Here is a 17,537-nt window from a genome sequence, read left to right as displayed (position 1 = left end):
TTGGTCAAAGATGTTAAGACAGACTAAATGAGGCTGATGAAGCCACACCAAAGTATGGTCGCCAGCGAATACACTCTGTCCCAAAGACAGCGACGAGCCTGTCAGTCACTTCCAGAACCCTCCCCATTCCGCCTTCGATTCACCCGATTGGACAGAGGGGAAAAACCGGAGCTCAAACCGGAGCTTAAACATACATTAACCACTTCAGCCCTATATAGATTTCGGAAGCTCACAATGCGTTGCAATGCGACATATTTTGAGCTTGTACATCTGCTATTTTTAAAGTGATCCCTGACTAATACGACAAATATGTCTTAATACATTATAATTGTCCTCTATAACTACAATGTAAAATTAAAAACACCTTAAATATTGTATTTCTTCTAGAAATAGCTAATCTTTCACTCAGTAGTGGAAATGCCTGTCGCAAGTTGATGATGTCATAAATGTCATGTGTCATTTTTATGGCATGCATGTGCAAAAAAACAAAACACAAACACATTTGAAATATTGATTTGATGCTCATATTAACCATAGGAAGTATTAAGTTTGTTTTTATTTTCACATGCATGCCATAAATTCCATAGGGATAGATCACACTTGACATTTATGACATTATCAACTTGCGACGGGCATTTCCCCTATTGAGTGAAAGATTAGCTATTTCTAGAATAAATAAAATAATTGAGGTGTTTTTAATTTTACATTGTAGTTATAGAGGACAATTATAATGTATTAAGGCATATTTGTCATATTAGTCAGGGATCACTTTAAAAGATTTTAAATTTTGTATACATTTGAATACTTGAAATGGGACATTCTGCATAAGGAGTACTTTATACATTTGGTACATACATTTATACATTTTATGCCAGTGCTTTTGTACTTTTACTCAAGTAAGTTTTTGAGTATTTCTACATGGCAGTAGTGATACTTTTACTTAATTAAAACAGTACTTTTTCCACCACTGATTCAAAGTAAAATGTTTGTCATGAAACATAAATGACAATAACTAACTACTATGTAATGAATGAGGAGGTTTGTTTGAGCACTGATCGCTTCTGTGTTATCTCACTGGCTGCGGACAGGAGCTTCTTTCACAAAACTTGCAGGAAATATACCAATATTTCCATGACACCGGCCTTCATACCAGTCCTCGTTGACTGTGGAAGAGAGAAAACGTTAATTAGAATAATCAATAATTGTTTCTTGAATTATTTCTACATGATTATATATATTATGTATAGAGACTATGAAATACATTTGATTTCAGAAATTTTTCATCTCCAAAAAGGAAATGCATATATTATATCTGACCAAAAGCAGGAATATAAAACATAATTATCACCATCATCAGCCATGAGAATGAATCACCGTGAGGGGGGTATAAAAGCAATTTCCCACTGAAAATCCAATCTATCTCACCTTTGGAGACAAGTGTGATTGTGTCTCCCTCATTGAAAGGAAGGTCCTCTGGATTTGAAGCCTCGAACGAATGAAGAGCCACGAGTAGAGTCTGCTGCTTTGTTGGTTCATCTGTTTGCTTGGTTGGTCCATCTGTTTGCTAATAGAACAACAACAAATGCAGGATAGATTGTCTTTAGACATATGAGGTTTCCACTCTCGAGAGATGATATAGGCCTACACCACAGACCACACAATAAAATGTTATGTTTTGTTCCAAATTGTTAATGCATGAACATGAACTTGTTTTCTACTTATCTATTACATACTGTATACATATTGAGGATTGTTGTTGAAGTACAGCAGGCAATTGTTGACACAATACAATCACGTGACAATCACTCCCAAACCAGCTTACCATGAATACACAGAAATCTAATTTAACATGACAAATAATTCAATCTATTAAAACACGCACGCACGCACGCACGCACGCACGCACGCACACACGCACACACGCACACACACACACACACACACACACACACACACACACACACACACACACACACACAATGAAATCCATACCTGATTCTGTTTAGAAGATAAGCTTACAGGTTGCAGGAAATTGTAAGGAACAACTCCCTTCTGTAAATGAAATAGCAATGAGGAATAATTTAGCTTCAGTACATTTAAAGGTGCCGGCCAGGGTGTATGCAGTATAGTTGAATAATTACTCTGATTTGTTACTTAAAGGGATATTACACTTTCAAAAAACTTTTGGTCATTGTATGGTCTAATCAGGCTTGTATGAACACCCTGAACAGTTTTTAATTTGCTTCATTCAGTATTTAGATATTTGATGTAAATGTTACCAGCTCCAACACACCCAGGCCCTCTCCACACCCATTGTAACTTCAAACTCCATTTTAACCATGATAGATTCATCAAAAACACCCATTATTTTTTCTGGTGACTCATAATACCCTCCTAATACGTGAGCAGACCGTGTTTTTTCAATAACTTTTTTCATTTATTTTCAATAAAATATTATTGTATTTAATGTTTTCCATTTTCCCAAAGAATTATTAAAAATAAAAGAAAAAAGTTATTGAAAAAACACGGTCTGCTCACGTATTAGGAGGGTATTATGAGTCACCAGAAAAAATAATGGGTGTTTTTGATGAATCTATCATGGTTAAAATGGAGTTTGAAGTTACAATGGGTGTGTATGTGGAGAGGGCCTGGGCGTGTTGGAGCTGGTAACATTTACATCAAATATCTAAATACTGAATGAAGCAAATTAAAAACTGTTCAGGGTGTTCATACAAGCCTGATTAGACCATACAATGACCAAAGGTTTTTTGAAAGTGTAATATCCCTTTAAGTAGAAGTAAAACTAAATGTACTTTCCACCACTGGCACATGCTATAGCCTAATAAACATGAACAATATTCAAATGCCATGGAAGAATTATAACGGTGTTGAGAGGTTATGCTGGGCTACATGAATTGATTGAACAGAGTAGACCAATCGTTTTCAAAGGGGGTCACCAGGGACCTCCAGGTGGTCTCCAGCAAAATGAGGAACCGTTTAATTTCACTATTATTTCCTAAGCTAGAAGAAAGAATGTATATGTATTTCTAGGTTTCACGTTATCTCCCAGTTTGGTAATATGAACAAAGATGGTCTCTTATGGGTGTTGCTGGCACAACATCTTTTCAAATGTTGCTCCTTGACAACAATATGCTCAACTTGTGTAGACTCTTAGCTGGGTGGTACTTACTCTCTCATTGAAAAGCACCGTGGCCCAGTTGTCAGTGCCCTTGTTGAGCATAAAAACCATGTTGCCAGGCTTTAGGGCCAGCTCGTCACTGGTCTTAGGGATGAACTCATAGAGGACAAGGTGAGGTTCTCCTTCCAGAGCCCTGCAGAGAAACAGCATGGGAAACACTTAAGGATTGTTGTGAACGTCCCCGGGAGGACAATATGTTTGTGCTTTTACTCAAGTCAATTTAGAATTCCGGACTTTGACTTGAATTATTTCTACATTGCAGTAATGATACTTTTACTTAAGTAATGAATGTGGGTACTTTTTCCACCACTGATTATTACATGATCGTCTAATCACAATCATTTGAGATATCCACAATTATGCATAATGAGAGGGCGCCTAAGAATTGTTGGCACCTCAATGTTAGATTGTCTGTTTTCCAAAATGTAAAACAATATATATATATATGAAGAATTTCAAACCTAGTGAAAATACTGAAGTCGGGTGGAAACCTCATAATGTCCAAAAACTGTTACATTTATTCAACACATAGCAAAAGTAGCAGATCTACAAGGTCGAAATGTGTCGCTTCACGCCGCATTTCGAGCTTGCAGATCAGCAACCTTTGTTGCTCTTGTCTGACACTGTAGTGTAGTATGATCAAGTAGGGTGTTAATTTAAGAAAACGCAAGAATGTTCTACCTCAGAACCTCGGGGGGCTTAATTTCAACAGGACTGTGTTCAACCTATCAGACAAAAGATTTAAAATCAAAACATTAGCTCCAAAGGAAAATGTAACACTTATTCACACAACCAAATATAACAACTTTTAAGGTAATCAAACATTATCTAGGTGCTGTAGTCAAGTGTAGATATACTTCACCTGTGGTTGGAGGGGAGCAAACCCAGAATAGCCAGCATCTTCAGGTCTAACGGTGGCCACAACCTGAGGAAAGGAAAGCACCGAGTTATATACCAGGGGTGGAAGAAGTAGGCTAGGCTACATTTTGTACTTAAAGGGATCGCTCACCCACCAAACTACTTTTTGTCTATCGATTATGCACCCCATGGAGACTTGAACTCATGGGTATTTTCTTGTTTTTTGTTACATTAGGGTCTTTATATCAAAGTATTGGCTTTGGAATGCATCAACAAACAAACAAACAAAAAGTCTCCATGTGGTAATCGATAGGGGAAGGGGGGAAAAAAATATTCCTTTAAGTAAAAGTACATAATAAAATGTAGAATTACTCTGTTACATTAAAGGGATATTTCACTTTCAAAAAACTTTTTTTATCAGACAGACACCTTCCTATAGAGTATAAACCGATTTCCTGAACAACACACTGTAGAGGGTGACTGCGGTGCAGTCCGCTGGACGGGAGCCTCGGGAGGAGACAGCTGTCCGTCTGCTCAACTAAACTCTTCACTTGCTTATTCCTAACATAACTTTACAAAGATGTACAGAAAATCTGGATGAACCGTCCTGCGTAACAGCACTGTGGGACTTTTTGCACCGCAATGGCGGCGGTGGCGACCAGCCGCTCCCTACATGGTGTCGCTCAGGAAATCGGTCTATAGCCCTATACAAACCCATTGTAACTTCAAACTCCATTTTAACCATGATAGATTCAATTCAAACGCAGTCCTTTTTTTCTGGTGACTCCTGACGCCCTCCTAATACGTGAGCTGGCCGTGTTTTTTCGATAACTTTAACATTAAAAGAAATATTAAAAACTAGAAGCAGTGCTCTTCTGAGCACAGGTCTCCACCAGGTCAAGTATGTTATTGTGGCCTCCTGGTGGCGCTATAATAGGGCAATGTGAAAAGAGTGCCATGTCTTCTTTGGCCATTCACGGCGATTGGACGCTGCATGCGTTTTGTTCCAATTTTTTTGTTGTTGCTAAAGTTGACCTGCTGGTAGTGCTATAACAGACCAATGTGAAAAGGGGGGCATTTGTTCCTTGACCAAGTGGGAATGTGCGAGTAAAATTTCACAGAAATCGCAAGCTGTGTTCATGATTTGAGACATTTTGCTTAAAACGGACCAATCCTGCACACTTTGGAAGCCAATGTCAGCTAATTAGGGTGGAAAATGTAATATTGGACATCTGTCTTGATCACTTGACTATAGAGATACTGTGTACTGATTTGCGTGATTTTTTGATCAAATCTGAAGGAGTTATATTCAAAAATATGTTTTACATAAGTCGGCCTCCTGTTGGCACTATAAAAGGCAGTTTGGCCGAGACCGGGCCAACGGCACCGGAGATTAGCAGGTAACGGACGGACGGACGGACGGACGGACGGACGGGCGGAAGGACGGACGGACGCACATATACATGGACGCACGGACGGACGGACAGGGGCGAAAACATATTCTCCCCAATGCCTTCGGCTGGTGGAGACAAAAACAGGGCCTGCTCAGTGCTCACGTATTAGGAGGGAGTCAGGAGTCCCCAGAAAGGTTTTTCTCATTGAATCTATCACGGTTAAAATGGGGTTTGAGGTTATAATATGGGTTTGTATAGCAAACTGTCCCGGGTGTTCCCAAAAGCCTGATTAGATGCTGAAATTACCAAAAGTTTTTTTGAAAGTGAAATATCCCTGTAGGTAAAAGTAGGCCTAAGGTATTCACATACAAATACAGTAAAAAAAATCACTCATTTTGTTTCCAAATATAGGCTATACAGTAAATGTAATGTTAATCTAAATCTACAAAGTAACTAGTAACTAAAGTTTTCAAATAATTGTAGTGGAGTAAGTACAATAGATGTAATGTAGTAGAACTAATTTGGAAATTGGAAACACTCCAGTAAAGTGAAACAATCCTCAAATGGAAAGTACTAGTAAGTACTAGTTACTTTACACCACGGAACCGTTTCTATGGGTTGCGAGTAAATATCCACTTATACTATTTAAAGAGTAGTAGTAAGTAATTATCATATGAATACTTTGACATGCATTAAGTAAAATGGTACCTTAGCTTTCCCCAGATAGTCCTTCTTTTCCAGCTCGGCCACATATTTCTGATTCGGCTTAAATAGCACTTTTGATGGGACCTCAGCTAGCTTGAATAGTTTCTGTTTCTGTTGGTGAGAGAAAATAATACAGTAATTGTTATTATTCACATGGTATTCCATCAGCCCCAATAGGGAACATACAGTAGATGTAAACCCTTGGGTTAATGTTTTACCCATATATGGACTTTTACATAGGTGATGTCACCTGTGATGTCACAGTGACAAGGGAACCAACCAATAGACTGTAAAAATGTGGACTGACTGACTGACTGACCAGGCTACACAAAGTGTGGTATGCACCCGGACCAGTAGGCCAGCGGGCGCCAATTATACTGCTATTTAAAATTGTTAAGCGGTTAGGAAGGTAACAATAGGTCAGGGTTCCCCAATAGGCGGCCATTTGTGGCCCGCGAGGGGCTACTGTCTGGCCCCCACCAACCCCAGTAATAATGGTGGTATAAGAGTAGCAACAACACTAGTATATCGTCGTTGTCGGGTGGAAACTCGTATTTCCAAATGTGCACTTTCTTTCGCAAATAGTAAAGCCCTGCTTCATCATTCAAGGCTGTCGCACAAAAGTAGTGAAAACAGCAGATCTACAAGCACACAACGCCTCGTGGTGCGAGGCGTTGTGTGCTTGTAGATCGGCTGTTTTCACTAGTTTAAATATTTTTTTAAATGATAAATGCAAAACTAACGGTTTTGGACATACAAGATTTTCACCCAACAACAACGATATCTGAACTGTCGCTGGAGTATCGGGAACGTCACCATCGCCCCCCTGCAATGCTGTGGCCCTCGGCTTGGTACCCTAGACATAATTCGGCCCTTGGGGAAAACTAATTGGGGAACCCTGCCATAGGTGCATGGTTGGGAGTGGGACTGACCAGAGTGGCCTCCAGGGCCCTGTCCAAGAGGTTGATCTTGGCCTCAGTCTTGTAGCGCAGTGCAGACAGCAGGTGCTCCTGGGCTTGGTCCCATCGGCCCAGTTGAGCCTGAGCCAGCGCCAAGTTGTGAAGAACCTGAGGGACAACGGTCAGAAATTGTGTGAACAGCTGCCTTGACTGTGTCAAATAGGACAATACATTTTATTTTTTATTTTTAACATGTGTGGTAGCTATGCTGATCTGTGTGGTAGCTATGCTGGTTGATATAGGGCGATTCATATTCACACACACACACACACACACACACACACACACACACACACACACACACACACACACACACACACACACACACACACACACACACACACACACACACACACACACAGGGGGGGAAAGGCCTAATGATATAACGCAAGAAAGGGCCATAGATAGGTTTCATTTACATAAATATGTGTGGGGGAAACTGTCTTCTAAGTGGGGTTGCATCTTGTCACAGTCTTATCTGGGTGTCACAACAACGCCTGTTGTGTGATGACATCAGCTCTGTAGACCTCAGTTCAGACACTTACCTCAACAGCATACAGCTGGTACGCCAGACCAAGATTCTTGTAGTCAATAAACGGGTTGCCCCTCAGCAACTTTAAGGCATACTGGAAGTCAGCGTCACACTCCTCAAACCTTTAAACAGGAACATTCAGGTCTTTAAACCATTGCAATGAATTAAACCAGTTCCACAATGGCACTGGCGCATAGGATTCAGTGGGAAAAGAGTGTAACTAATAAAACCATTTAGACTGGAAAACCTATACATTAAGAGCCGTTTTTTGAATCGGACTAAAGACTAAATTGGATTATAATAACAACTACAACAACAACAACAACAACAACAACAACACCATTGCATTGCATTTCATGAAGATGAGCAAGTCTTACGTACCTCTCCTTTTTGTAGAGGGTGATTCCTCTTTGAAAGAAAGCAACTGCAAAATTTGGATCTTTGCCTAGGCTGCAGCCAAATGCCTGATGAAGAATTGAGAAAATTAGATAACTTCCTTCTCTTTTCTAAATGCAATCATTAATTTATGGCAACAAATTGACAAACAACAAAATATTGTGATTTCTCTTAAGAAACAGGTTATAACTGTATTTTAATCATATATGTTCTTTTATTTGGTTTTCCTGGGATCCTACTGCAGTTTCCTGAGGCACTACACTGTCCTTTTGCATTCTATGTAAGTGCCTTAGGCTATATAAATAAGTCTTGCTAAATGCCTAAAATCGTAAATTATTGAGATGTGGAGCAATTACAAAACAGATTTCTGAGATTAATATTGGCCAAGACCAACTCATAAACTCAGACATACCTTCTCAGCAGCATCAAAGTCGTGGTTGAACAGTTGTAGGCAGCCAACGTTAAAGTAAATTATGGAGTTTGGCTCTTGGATAGACTGTAAAATGCGAAGAGCTTCAGAGATGTCTTTTCCAACAGCACGTACAGCTTGGTCCCACTGTCGCAGATAGTCCAGCAAACTCATCTTGTCACGTCAGAGACACACTGAGCTATACTGACTGAAATAGACAAACCTGAAACCTATTTGAAAGAAAATAACTTCCCCAAAAATTGTGAGAAGTACTTTTTGCATTAATTATTATATAGAGCAGGGGTCTTCAACAGGGGGTCCAGGACCCCTAGGGGCTCCTCAGAGTTACTACAGGGGGTCCTCCAAATCTTGGTGTGATAGAAACTTTTTTTTCTCTTTTTTTATATCAACCACTTGAACCCTAGCGTCCATATTCTGAGAACTTTAACCAAAAATAGGCGATCTACAAGCTCACAGCGCCTCGTGCTGCGAGGTGTTGTGAGCTTGTAGATTGGCTATTTTCGGCAAAGAGGTTTGGTGTAGAGGGGAAAAAGAGCAGACTAAGTACAGTACAGAGTGAAAGGTCAAGTTAATTAAGTATTAACAGTTCAAGTGGTTAAATATCTGAAATTGACATGAATTCAAAATATACTGAGGATAGTGCTGTCAAACAATGAAACTATATGGAATCTCTGAAAAGGTTGTGGGGGTCCGAGCTTCATCTCTCTCTCAACTAAGGAGTCCTTGGCCTGAAAACGTTGAAGACCCCTGATATAGAGGGATGGTCTTCCTGCTAGGCCTTAGGCCTGTCGCACCTCCAACAGTGCCCATGGTGGACTATGCCTGGCAGGAGGGTCCTCTTCTCTGAGCCAGGCCTAAACCTGACTGCATACCAACGAAGAAACTGTTGATAAAGCATTCATTCAATTGATCAATCAAAGACCTATGCGGGCAATATGAACACACTGTTCATATTGAACTGTTCTAGGGTAATATTCAAGCACAGACCAGGTAGTAATAAAGCAATAGTAGACTAATGCATGGGTTATACAGTACTACAGTTAAAGCACGCTCTGCATGTGAACCAATACAGACTTTGACAAGTTAGACTATAATGCCTGCTGTTAACACTGTTGACATTAGACAAAAATAGTCTCAGCCTATATCCACGAGTTTCCAACGCCCCATAGTGCATTGCGCAGACGCTGTACCGAGCTTCCGGCGCCGCAGCCGAGTGTGATTTACAAGCTCACAATGGGTTGCATCTGCGACGCGACGTGAGCTCATGTCTGCTGTTAAACCGGAAGTGTGGTCCAAACAGGTCCAAATAATCTCCAGTAAACTCCCGCAGAAACAGGTGGATATTTTGTTGTTGCTTCTTTCCTCCTCAATTTCGTTATTCCAATAGATTCCTCCCCACACACGTGTATTGACACTGCTGTTGTATATCCTATACTGTCTCACCTGCCAGGGCCAGGGGGTCCGGGGACCTCCAGAGGTCCTGGGTGGGTGGGGTTCCAGGGGAACCAAATCGACCCTTACAGGTCTGTAACTCTCAGGGACAGTGAACCATTCGGTTCCATGCGTTCATTTGGTCTTGAGGCGGCCATAGCTGAATGTTTATAGAGAGCTTGTCTGGGAAGCCAAAAGTTCCCAGGTTCAATTACAAGCCTCAGCAATGTGTCCCTGACTCCCTGAGCAAGACACTAAACTGGAGTGTGGACTATAATACAGTTATTAGACAATAATAACAATAATAATAATAATAATACAGCCTAAAAATGCATAGGCCTACGTGTAAATGTCCAGACAGTGCCACTGGTTGTAGGCAGAGCAGTCTGTAGGCCTGATTAACACAAGTGTAGGCCTATGTGATTAAATGCACACAGGTGTTAAATGATTATTGGAAACCTGTGACAAAGGCAGTCCTGACTCTTGAGTGTTTCTATATGAATATAGGCCTATAGGCTATACACTACAATACCAAACTGGGGACCCTTGAAATTAAAAAAGTATGTAGGCTATGAGAACCACCATTCAGTTCCTTTTTTTTTTCTTTTTTTTTTGCCGTTTGGAGAGTTTACTGAACCACTGACTTGTTGCATTACCTTTTAATTTCCTAACAAGAGGAAGTAGTAACAGTGGCTGGTGATGGTGGCGTTGACATAGCTCTGCCCTGCTCAGTCAGTGGTGTAAAGTTAAGTAACTGAGTACATTTACTACTTCACTACTAGTAGGTCTACTCAATTCACATTTTTAGGTATATGTACTTTACTGGAGTATTTAAAATGTACAATACTTTTACTATACTGCACTACATCTCGGGTCCAAATACATTTAGGCTACTCTACTACATTTACAATTTTGGAAAATAGTTACCGGTACTTTTAGATTCAGATTTTCATTAGGCTACAAAACATAACCACTTCAGCCATCTGAAAATAGCAGATCTACAAGCTCTCACATGCGTCGTGATGCATTGTGAGCTTCATGTAGATCTGCTGTTTTCAAAATACCTTGCATTTGAAATAGGAAATTCTGCATAGGCTATAATGAGTACTTTTACTTTTGGTACTTGTCTTTAAGTACACTTTGATGCCAATACTTTTGTACTTTTTTACTCAGTATACATTTTGAATTCAGGACTTTCACTTGTAAGGGTGTCCACACACCAAAATACCTAGAGTGGAATCCGCCAATGCATTTCAATGAGAATGGAGCGTATTTTGCAGAAATCCTCTACTGGCAGAGTACTTGCAGTATTGATACTTCTACTCAAGTAAGACATGTGTGAGTAGTTTCTCCAGCACACTGACACACACAGCAGCCAGTGAGCTGAACGCCGACCAGACAAAACAAACATGGAGGCTCTGAGCAGGAGGCGACACTGGAGCAGGAGAGCACAAAACCTCAATGAAAAGACAACGCGACGACGACGCCGCGCGACCACCATCCTATAACAACACCACCATGTCAAATATAATAACCAATACGAGTTGTCTTAAACCGTATAGCTTCTGTGTGTATAAAAAACGTTATATGTGATGTATTCTTGAAAAAAAGTAAGTTGGCTAAAGCTAAAGCTAAAAAAAGAAAAAAAAGGCAAGCAACATGGAGCTTGGAACAATGTTGTACAACAATCTGAAGGATGTCCAGTGGAGCACGACGTCCCTGCCTCTGGATCAACTGGTCAGCTCGTACAGGCTGCCGCAGATTGTCAAACTGGACAGCGGTAAGGTTGATATGGATCATTAGAGATCGCCACTATAACGGTGGCTAATGGTCGTTAGCTCTTAGCACAGCCAGGGGGTTTATAGTATTGTCGGGAGTGGGGTAGAACAGTGGTTCTCAAACATTCACATTTCAAGGTCTCCCCTTAACTCTGACAGCATACAAATGTGGCGGGTCCATTTGGTTCCATTTGTATGCTGTCAGAGTTACAGACTTGTATGGGTCAATTTAGACCCCCAAAAAGGAACCCACAAAGTCCCTAAGAATCCACTTTGAGAACCTCTTGGGTAGAATGTGTGAGATCTATGACACACAAATAACTATACACAGGGTTTGATTGATTGAAGACTTTATTAGAAGTTTGCATAGGAAAAGGTACAGTTTCATGACGGTACAGTTCACTGGTACAAGGTCTACTAAAAGGAGATCCATGAAAAGACTAAGCTTATTTCCACTGGAAACCATTGAAGTATCTCATATAACATTGAATGACAGACAAATAGAACACAGTACTATGCAGTAGATATGTAAAGGGTGAGTGAAGTTATGCCATCATCATGTAAGTTAATAGTTGAAAGCTACCATGAATGGAAAGATGGTTCACTTTAAGGTTTTTGATGAATGTTTAACAAAGTTTTTTTTTCTTTTTTAAGAACATCAGGCTCTCTTTGTGATTGCAGCTGTGAGTGTGAAACGTGCATTGCTTCACAGCACAAGTGTGGGGCTGTTTTATAGATGTGGTGGTGGTCTGTCTGTCTGTCTGATGACTCTGATCTTCCAGTAAGATCAGTTCACTCCTATTAGAGCGCACACACACACACACACACACACACACACACACACACACACACACACACACACACACACACACACACACACACACACACACACACATATTCAGTCTAAAGTCATAGTCCAGGGTTCCTAATACATCACTGTTTGCTACGGATTGTATCCGTTTACATTGGCTCTAATCCATTGACTGGTACTAACTACCGTTACATCCTGCAATGAAGTCCAGAGTGTTTTGTAGTTTTCTGTTACATGTGGGCAAGGCTAAAATAGCACATTAACAAGCTTACACCGCAGGCTGCGTTGTAAGCTTATCGATCTGCTATTTCCCTGTGAAAGTCTTCACACCACAATAAAGAGGATGCTGGGATTTAAGTAGTTAAAAAGATCTTCACCATGCAAAATGATGAAAAACCACTTGTGTACATATAGATGCAACAGAAACGCTATCAACTACACATCTAATCAAACATATATATTGATGTCTTGTAACACAAAATTGCAGATATTATAATTATTATATATGCAGTAATGCACTTCATTATACAGAAATATTGTAGCATAAAACATAAGCACAGACAGCGGAAAGCGGAGTAGTCTGAGGAAGAATGATACATTATACTAGATGGTTATTATGGTTGTTCAGTATCTAAGTATTTAACCATCACCTATAGTAGTTGTCATTTGTGGTTCAGTTTGTCCTTGTAGCAGCTACAACTAAGGCCTGTCTGAGCCCTGTGCTCGTTGGCAGAACTACTGTACCACTGACATGAGTTATTGTACTCGTCCCTGTGATATCATGTGTACATTAAAGCATAACCATCACCACCCGTATAGACACAGCAGTTGTGATGAAATGCTAAATTGGAACACAAATGAAAGAGGAAACAGTGACAGAAATGAGTGTATTATATACTGTAGCGGTGTCCGGTTCAGCCTGTTCGCATCACAGTGGGATACTACAGAAATGTGGTCCGTCCATGGGGAGACCTACCACAGGTCACAGACAAATCAGAGAGTGAATGATGAGGATAGCAGGGCACTGCGTCAGTCAGGCAACCGGAAGTAGTGGCAAGCAAACGGACACTGTGGGAGCTAACTCGGGGCAAAGCTGGGAAAGGCAAGAAGTGCACCCCATACGTAGATGCACTGCAGCGCAACAGCTTAGATAACACTACTATAGAGCCCTGAAGACCCTGATGCTAGATAGGAGTGTGTGGAGGGTAGTGTGATTCAGGAGTCCCGAGTTGGTGTTGGCTAGACCACACTCTGGCATTGCATGGCTTTAGAACAAATTTGGCATATATATCTTGGTATATGAACTATAAACCTGCAAAGGACAGTTTATCCATTTAGACTAAACCCATCGTAGACCTGGAAAACGAAGGGTGCACAGATAACATAACTTGCACTGAATAGGTTTACATATCCAAAGTAGTGATTCAAACCTTTTCATGACATGGCGTGTATATATATTTTACATAGATTATGTACATACATTTATATCCTTAGCAACAGATTTTGAATGTTGCCAGTGTGGGCAATCGGGAAACCAATATTTAGAAGAACCAATAACCAACTTATAACTGAATAATTAAGCTTTTCCCCAGGGATGTCTTGGATGGAAAATGTCAGCATGTGAAAATGTGTCTGTCGCAAAACCATTACCATCTCATTTCAAGCGTATCAAGAGGATTATGGCTTATAGTGAAATTAAGGCGTTCGTGGCACCTGTTCAAGAATGTAAAGAACTGCAATAAATTGTCCTCTGTGCCCTGCCAGATTGCAAACATACACGTAATGATTTCCACAATTTGATATATTGAAAAGGATTACTAGGAATTGCAACATATAGGGAACTAAATTGGGGAGTGGGGAGTCTGGGGACTCATTTAGCTTCCTATTGAGGTCCCTTTACATCATTGCATGAAAAATGCACATTTTCTTATTCAAAACAATCTTTGCCAATTCTCTGGTACACTGTGTGCTGGGCAGAACATTTCTGAATAGGGCTTAAGTGGTTAAGTGTGTTTTAATTATGGGCAAATATTCCTAATAATTAACCTGTCAGACAAAACTGCACTCAACAACCTTTTTGCTTGAGACCCAAAAGTGAAGATTTGATGTTTCCCCAGGATAAAAACTAGTGAAACTAGCCGATCTACAAGTTAGTTCACAACGCATCGCAATGTGTTGTTATTTTGTAGATCTGCTATTTTCATTAATTTGTAATAATATTTAAAATGTTCTATTTGTTTTAATTAGATTTTTCTTTTGAAATAATTAAAATAAATAGCAAACAGGAAAAAAGGGATTATTTACTCATGAAAAATCCCTCCTGACCCACTGTTTCGGAAACTGCATAGTAGTATAATTCATACTTTTATTTATTAGTTATTTACAGTAGAGATGGACCGATTGCAAAATTCTTGGCCGATACCGATCCACCGGTTTTATGAAGGTCTGACCTGCCAAAACCGATTTTTCCGATACCGATTTCTTTAGCTAAGAACTAGGAAATAGGGTTGCTCCAATACCCTTTTGTTTCAGGCCAAGTAGGCCTACAAGACATACTTCAATTTGAGTACCAATAAGCTAGAAGAACACTAATGCCAAATCAATCACAATAGTACAATATCCAAAATCACAGACAATATCCAGTCTAATATGACCGTCTGGACTAGGCAGGAGGAAAGCAGGTGACGCATGCTTTTTCCCCCCCTTCTTTTTGGAGACGACATTGACACAGGATTATGGAATATATCCTTACATTGCAAAGGTAATCGGCACCATCTGTATTCTGTAGGCTGCCACTAAGTAGACTGGCTGCTACTTGCTAATGTTTACGTCACAGGACCGAGCATCATGCTGTGCAGTGCAAGAGATACAATTGGCCGATTTTGGCATATTTATGTCAGTGACCTGCCGATCACCGATTTGGCTGGTTTGATATGATACCTGCCGATTTCTGATATTGGCCGATACCGATGTCCATCCCTAATTTACAGTAATCTCTTAGGTAAGGCCTGTCTGCCATAATCCGCACACCGGATTAAAGCTCCCAAACAACCTTATTAAATCGGTGTGCAGACATTTGAACCTTTTTTCTTGCCTTGATGTCCAGCACCTGGCCTAAATGCCAGGTACAAGATGTGCACACAAATCTCCTCTTTGAACTGTCTTGTCTTCAAAGCCCTCATTCAAAGGCAGCTGAATGTTGTTGTTTTCCTTCCCGTAGGTGAGCTGGTGGAAGGGCTCCGAGACAACGACTACCTCCTGCTGCATTCCTGCCGCCAGTGGACCACCATTACCGCTCACAGCCTGGAAGAAGGCCACTACGTCATTGGGCCCAAAATAGAGATTCCAGTACACTATGAAGGTGAGATGAAACAGCAGCCTGATGGGAACTACGGTGTATATTCATCCCTTCGCTGCTTTCGATCCCCTTCTTCTAATCCATTTACTCCGGGGTGTCAGAATACTGAACCGTTTGCCTGGGAAACTGCCCTTGGACTGAGACTCATGGTGTGTGTGCTCCTAGTGGTGCTTATCTCATCTGGATTAAAGTTCTCAGTCGCCACAACTGATTTCAGTCATTTTAGATTACATAGAAGTATACAGGACATCTCAAATAGAACACCAGCACTCATGGACAGGTCCATTTAAGGCACTTTTTTATTTTAAGTTTCGTTGGCCAGGGTAAGCTGCATAGCAGCAGAAACAAACGGACGTGTTTTGGCGTAAAGCCTTCTTCAGCATTGCATGTTGCATGTTCAGATTACATAGAAGCCAGCATGTCTCTATGGAAGCATGTTGCACAGCGAAAATAGCCAAGCTACATTTGAAGTTAATTAATGGACTGGGATGTGTCATAAAAGCAAGATGTTAAGGCCTCAATCTGTGATTTCTTCACCTGGTTGGTTGGCAGTATGTAGCAGGAACTATGCATTAACACTAGGGCTTGCCCACTTGCCCCCAGCAGGTAAATAAAACTTTCGGGCAGGTGGAGTTTGCTTTCAGGTTGCCCGACCGGGCACGTGCTCATTTGAGAGGGGACGCAACCGCCTATAAACACAACACCAGATATCTGTCTAAACACCTGAACAACAGAACTGAAGACAAAACTACATGTAGCCTTTGAATAGCGAACAATGCCCAGTCATACTATATCCAGGGCCTTGGGTCTTAAAAAAACACAAGTCATTCTCCATGGTCAACAGCAGACTAGGTAACGATGAGCTGAACCCAGTGTTCATTGTTGCGTCGGTCAGACACAGTGCAGCGACATCTCAAACAAGCAGCTGATGTTATTGTGAGAGGAGACAGCCTGTGCGGTGCACGGTAGATACATACAATAGTGCTTCTTTCTTTCTCTTTCTTTTGCATATCGTCCTCTGTTGGGTGGATTCAGATATAAATGCATCAAAAGTAGCCGACTTTTGCTACTTTTGGTACTATGATCAAGTAGGGCAGTCATTTAGGAAGAAAATAATAAAAGTTAGAATATGGAGATACAAGGTTTCTGCCCGACAGCAACGGTATCCTGTTCCACTGCAAGATATTCTCAAATGTGATTATATATTTCTGACAGCAAACTACAAAAGCGTAAAGTCTAAAAGTAAGAAAAGAAAAGCCTGCACAATTTACATGAGGTTATGATACTAGGCAAGACATAAGGTTCACTGTTCAGATGTAGAACAATGCTTCATGTTAAGAGTAGACTAATCCCAACAACCTCAGTATGGTCTAAAACTAGAATGAAGTTGGAGTTATAGGTTGAAATGATAATTTGGCTTTACTGTAGTGCCTACAAAGCTGGCATCGGGGGCTTAATACTTAAGCGCATGATGTGATGCAACTTTGTCAATGACGAGGCCGAAATAGGGACAGCAGGTTGGAAGTTAGGGATAGCCTAAACAAGGGGTGGTCCAAATTTCCAGAGGAAATAGGAAATAAAGAAAGTGAACAAAGGACCACATTGACAACTGAATTGAAACGTATAGTGCTGAATTTTGTTGAAACTGAGTACATTAGGTAGACAATAAACATGACATATTGCTTT

At 40.6% G+C, this 17,537-nt stretch overlaps 2 protein-coding genes across 3 annotated transcripts in view; one reads left to right on the top strand and one right to left on the bottom strand.

The window, feature by feature from the left end:
• Positions 1 to 1,071: 1,071 nt before the first annotated feature.
• On the bottom strand, positions 1,072 to 8,626 carry LOC308306601 (neutrophil cytosol factor 2-like; the record flags this gene model as incomplete). Its single annotated transcript, XM_080751640.1, has 10 exons — positions 1,072 to 1,163; positions 1,426 to 1,564; positions 3,191 to 3,332; positions 3,881 to 3,924; positions 4,062 to 4,124; positions 6,160 to 6,267; positions 7,089 to 7,223; positions 7,661 to 7,769; positions 8,029 to 8,111; positions 8,456 to 8,626. The coding sequence occupies 10 exons, from the start codon at positions 8,624 to 8,626 to the stop codon at positions 1,072 to 1,074; spliced, it is 1,086 nt and encodes a 361-aa protein (XP_080607766.1).
• Positions 8,627 to 11,325: 2,699 nt separating this feature from the next.
• The window catches only part of garem (GRB2 associated, regulator of MAPK1), a 29,666-nt gene continuing 23,454 nt past the window's right edge, over positions 11,326 to 17,537 (top strand). For both annotated transcript variants that reach the window (XM_080752441.1, XM_080752440.1), the window contains exons 1-2: positions 11,326 to 11,684; positions 15,714 to 15,854. In XM_080752441.1, coding sequence (XP_080608567.1) covers positions 11,564 to 11,684; positions 15,714 to 15,854 — 262 coding nt within the window. In that variant the 5' untranslated portion in view covers positions 11,326 to 11,563. The remainder of the gene's footprint in view (positions 11,685 to 15,713; positions 15,855 to 17,537) is intronic.

Source organism: Nannobrachium achirus, assembly GCF_963921795.1.
Source record: "Nannobrachium achirus genome assembly, chromosome: 21".
In the NCBI taxonomy this organism is placed as follows: Eukaryota; Metazoa; Chordata; class Actinopteri; order Myctophiformes; family Myctophidae; genus Nannobrachium; species Nannobrachium achirus.
The sequence above is the reverse complement of the archived record's forward strand: the minus strand, read 5'-3'. Positions and strand labels throughout refer to the sequence as shown.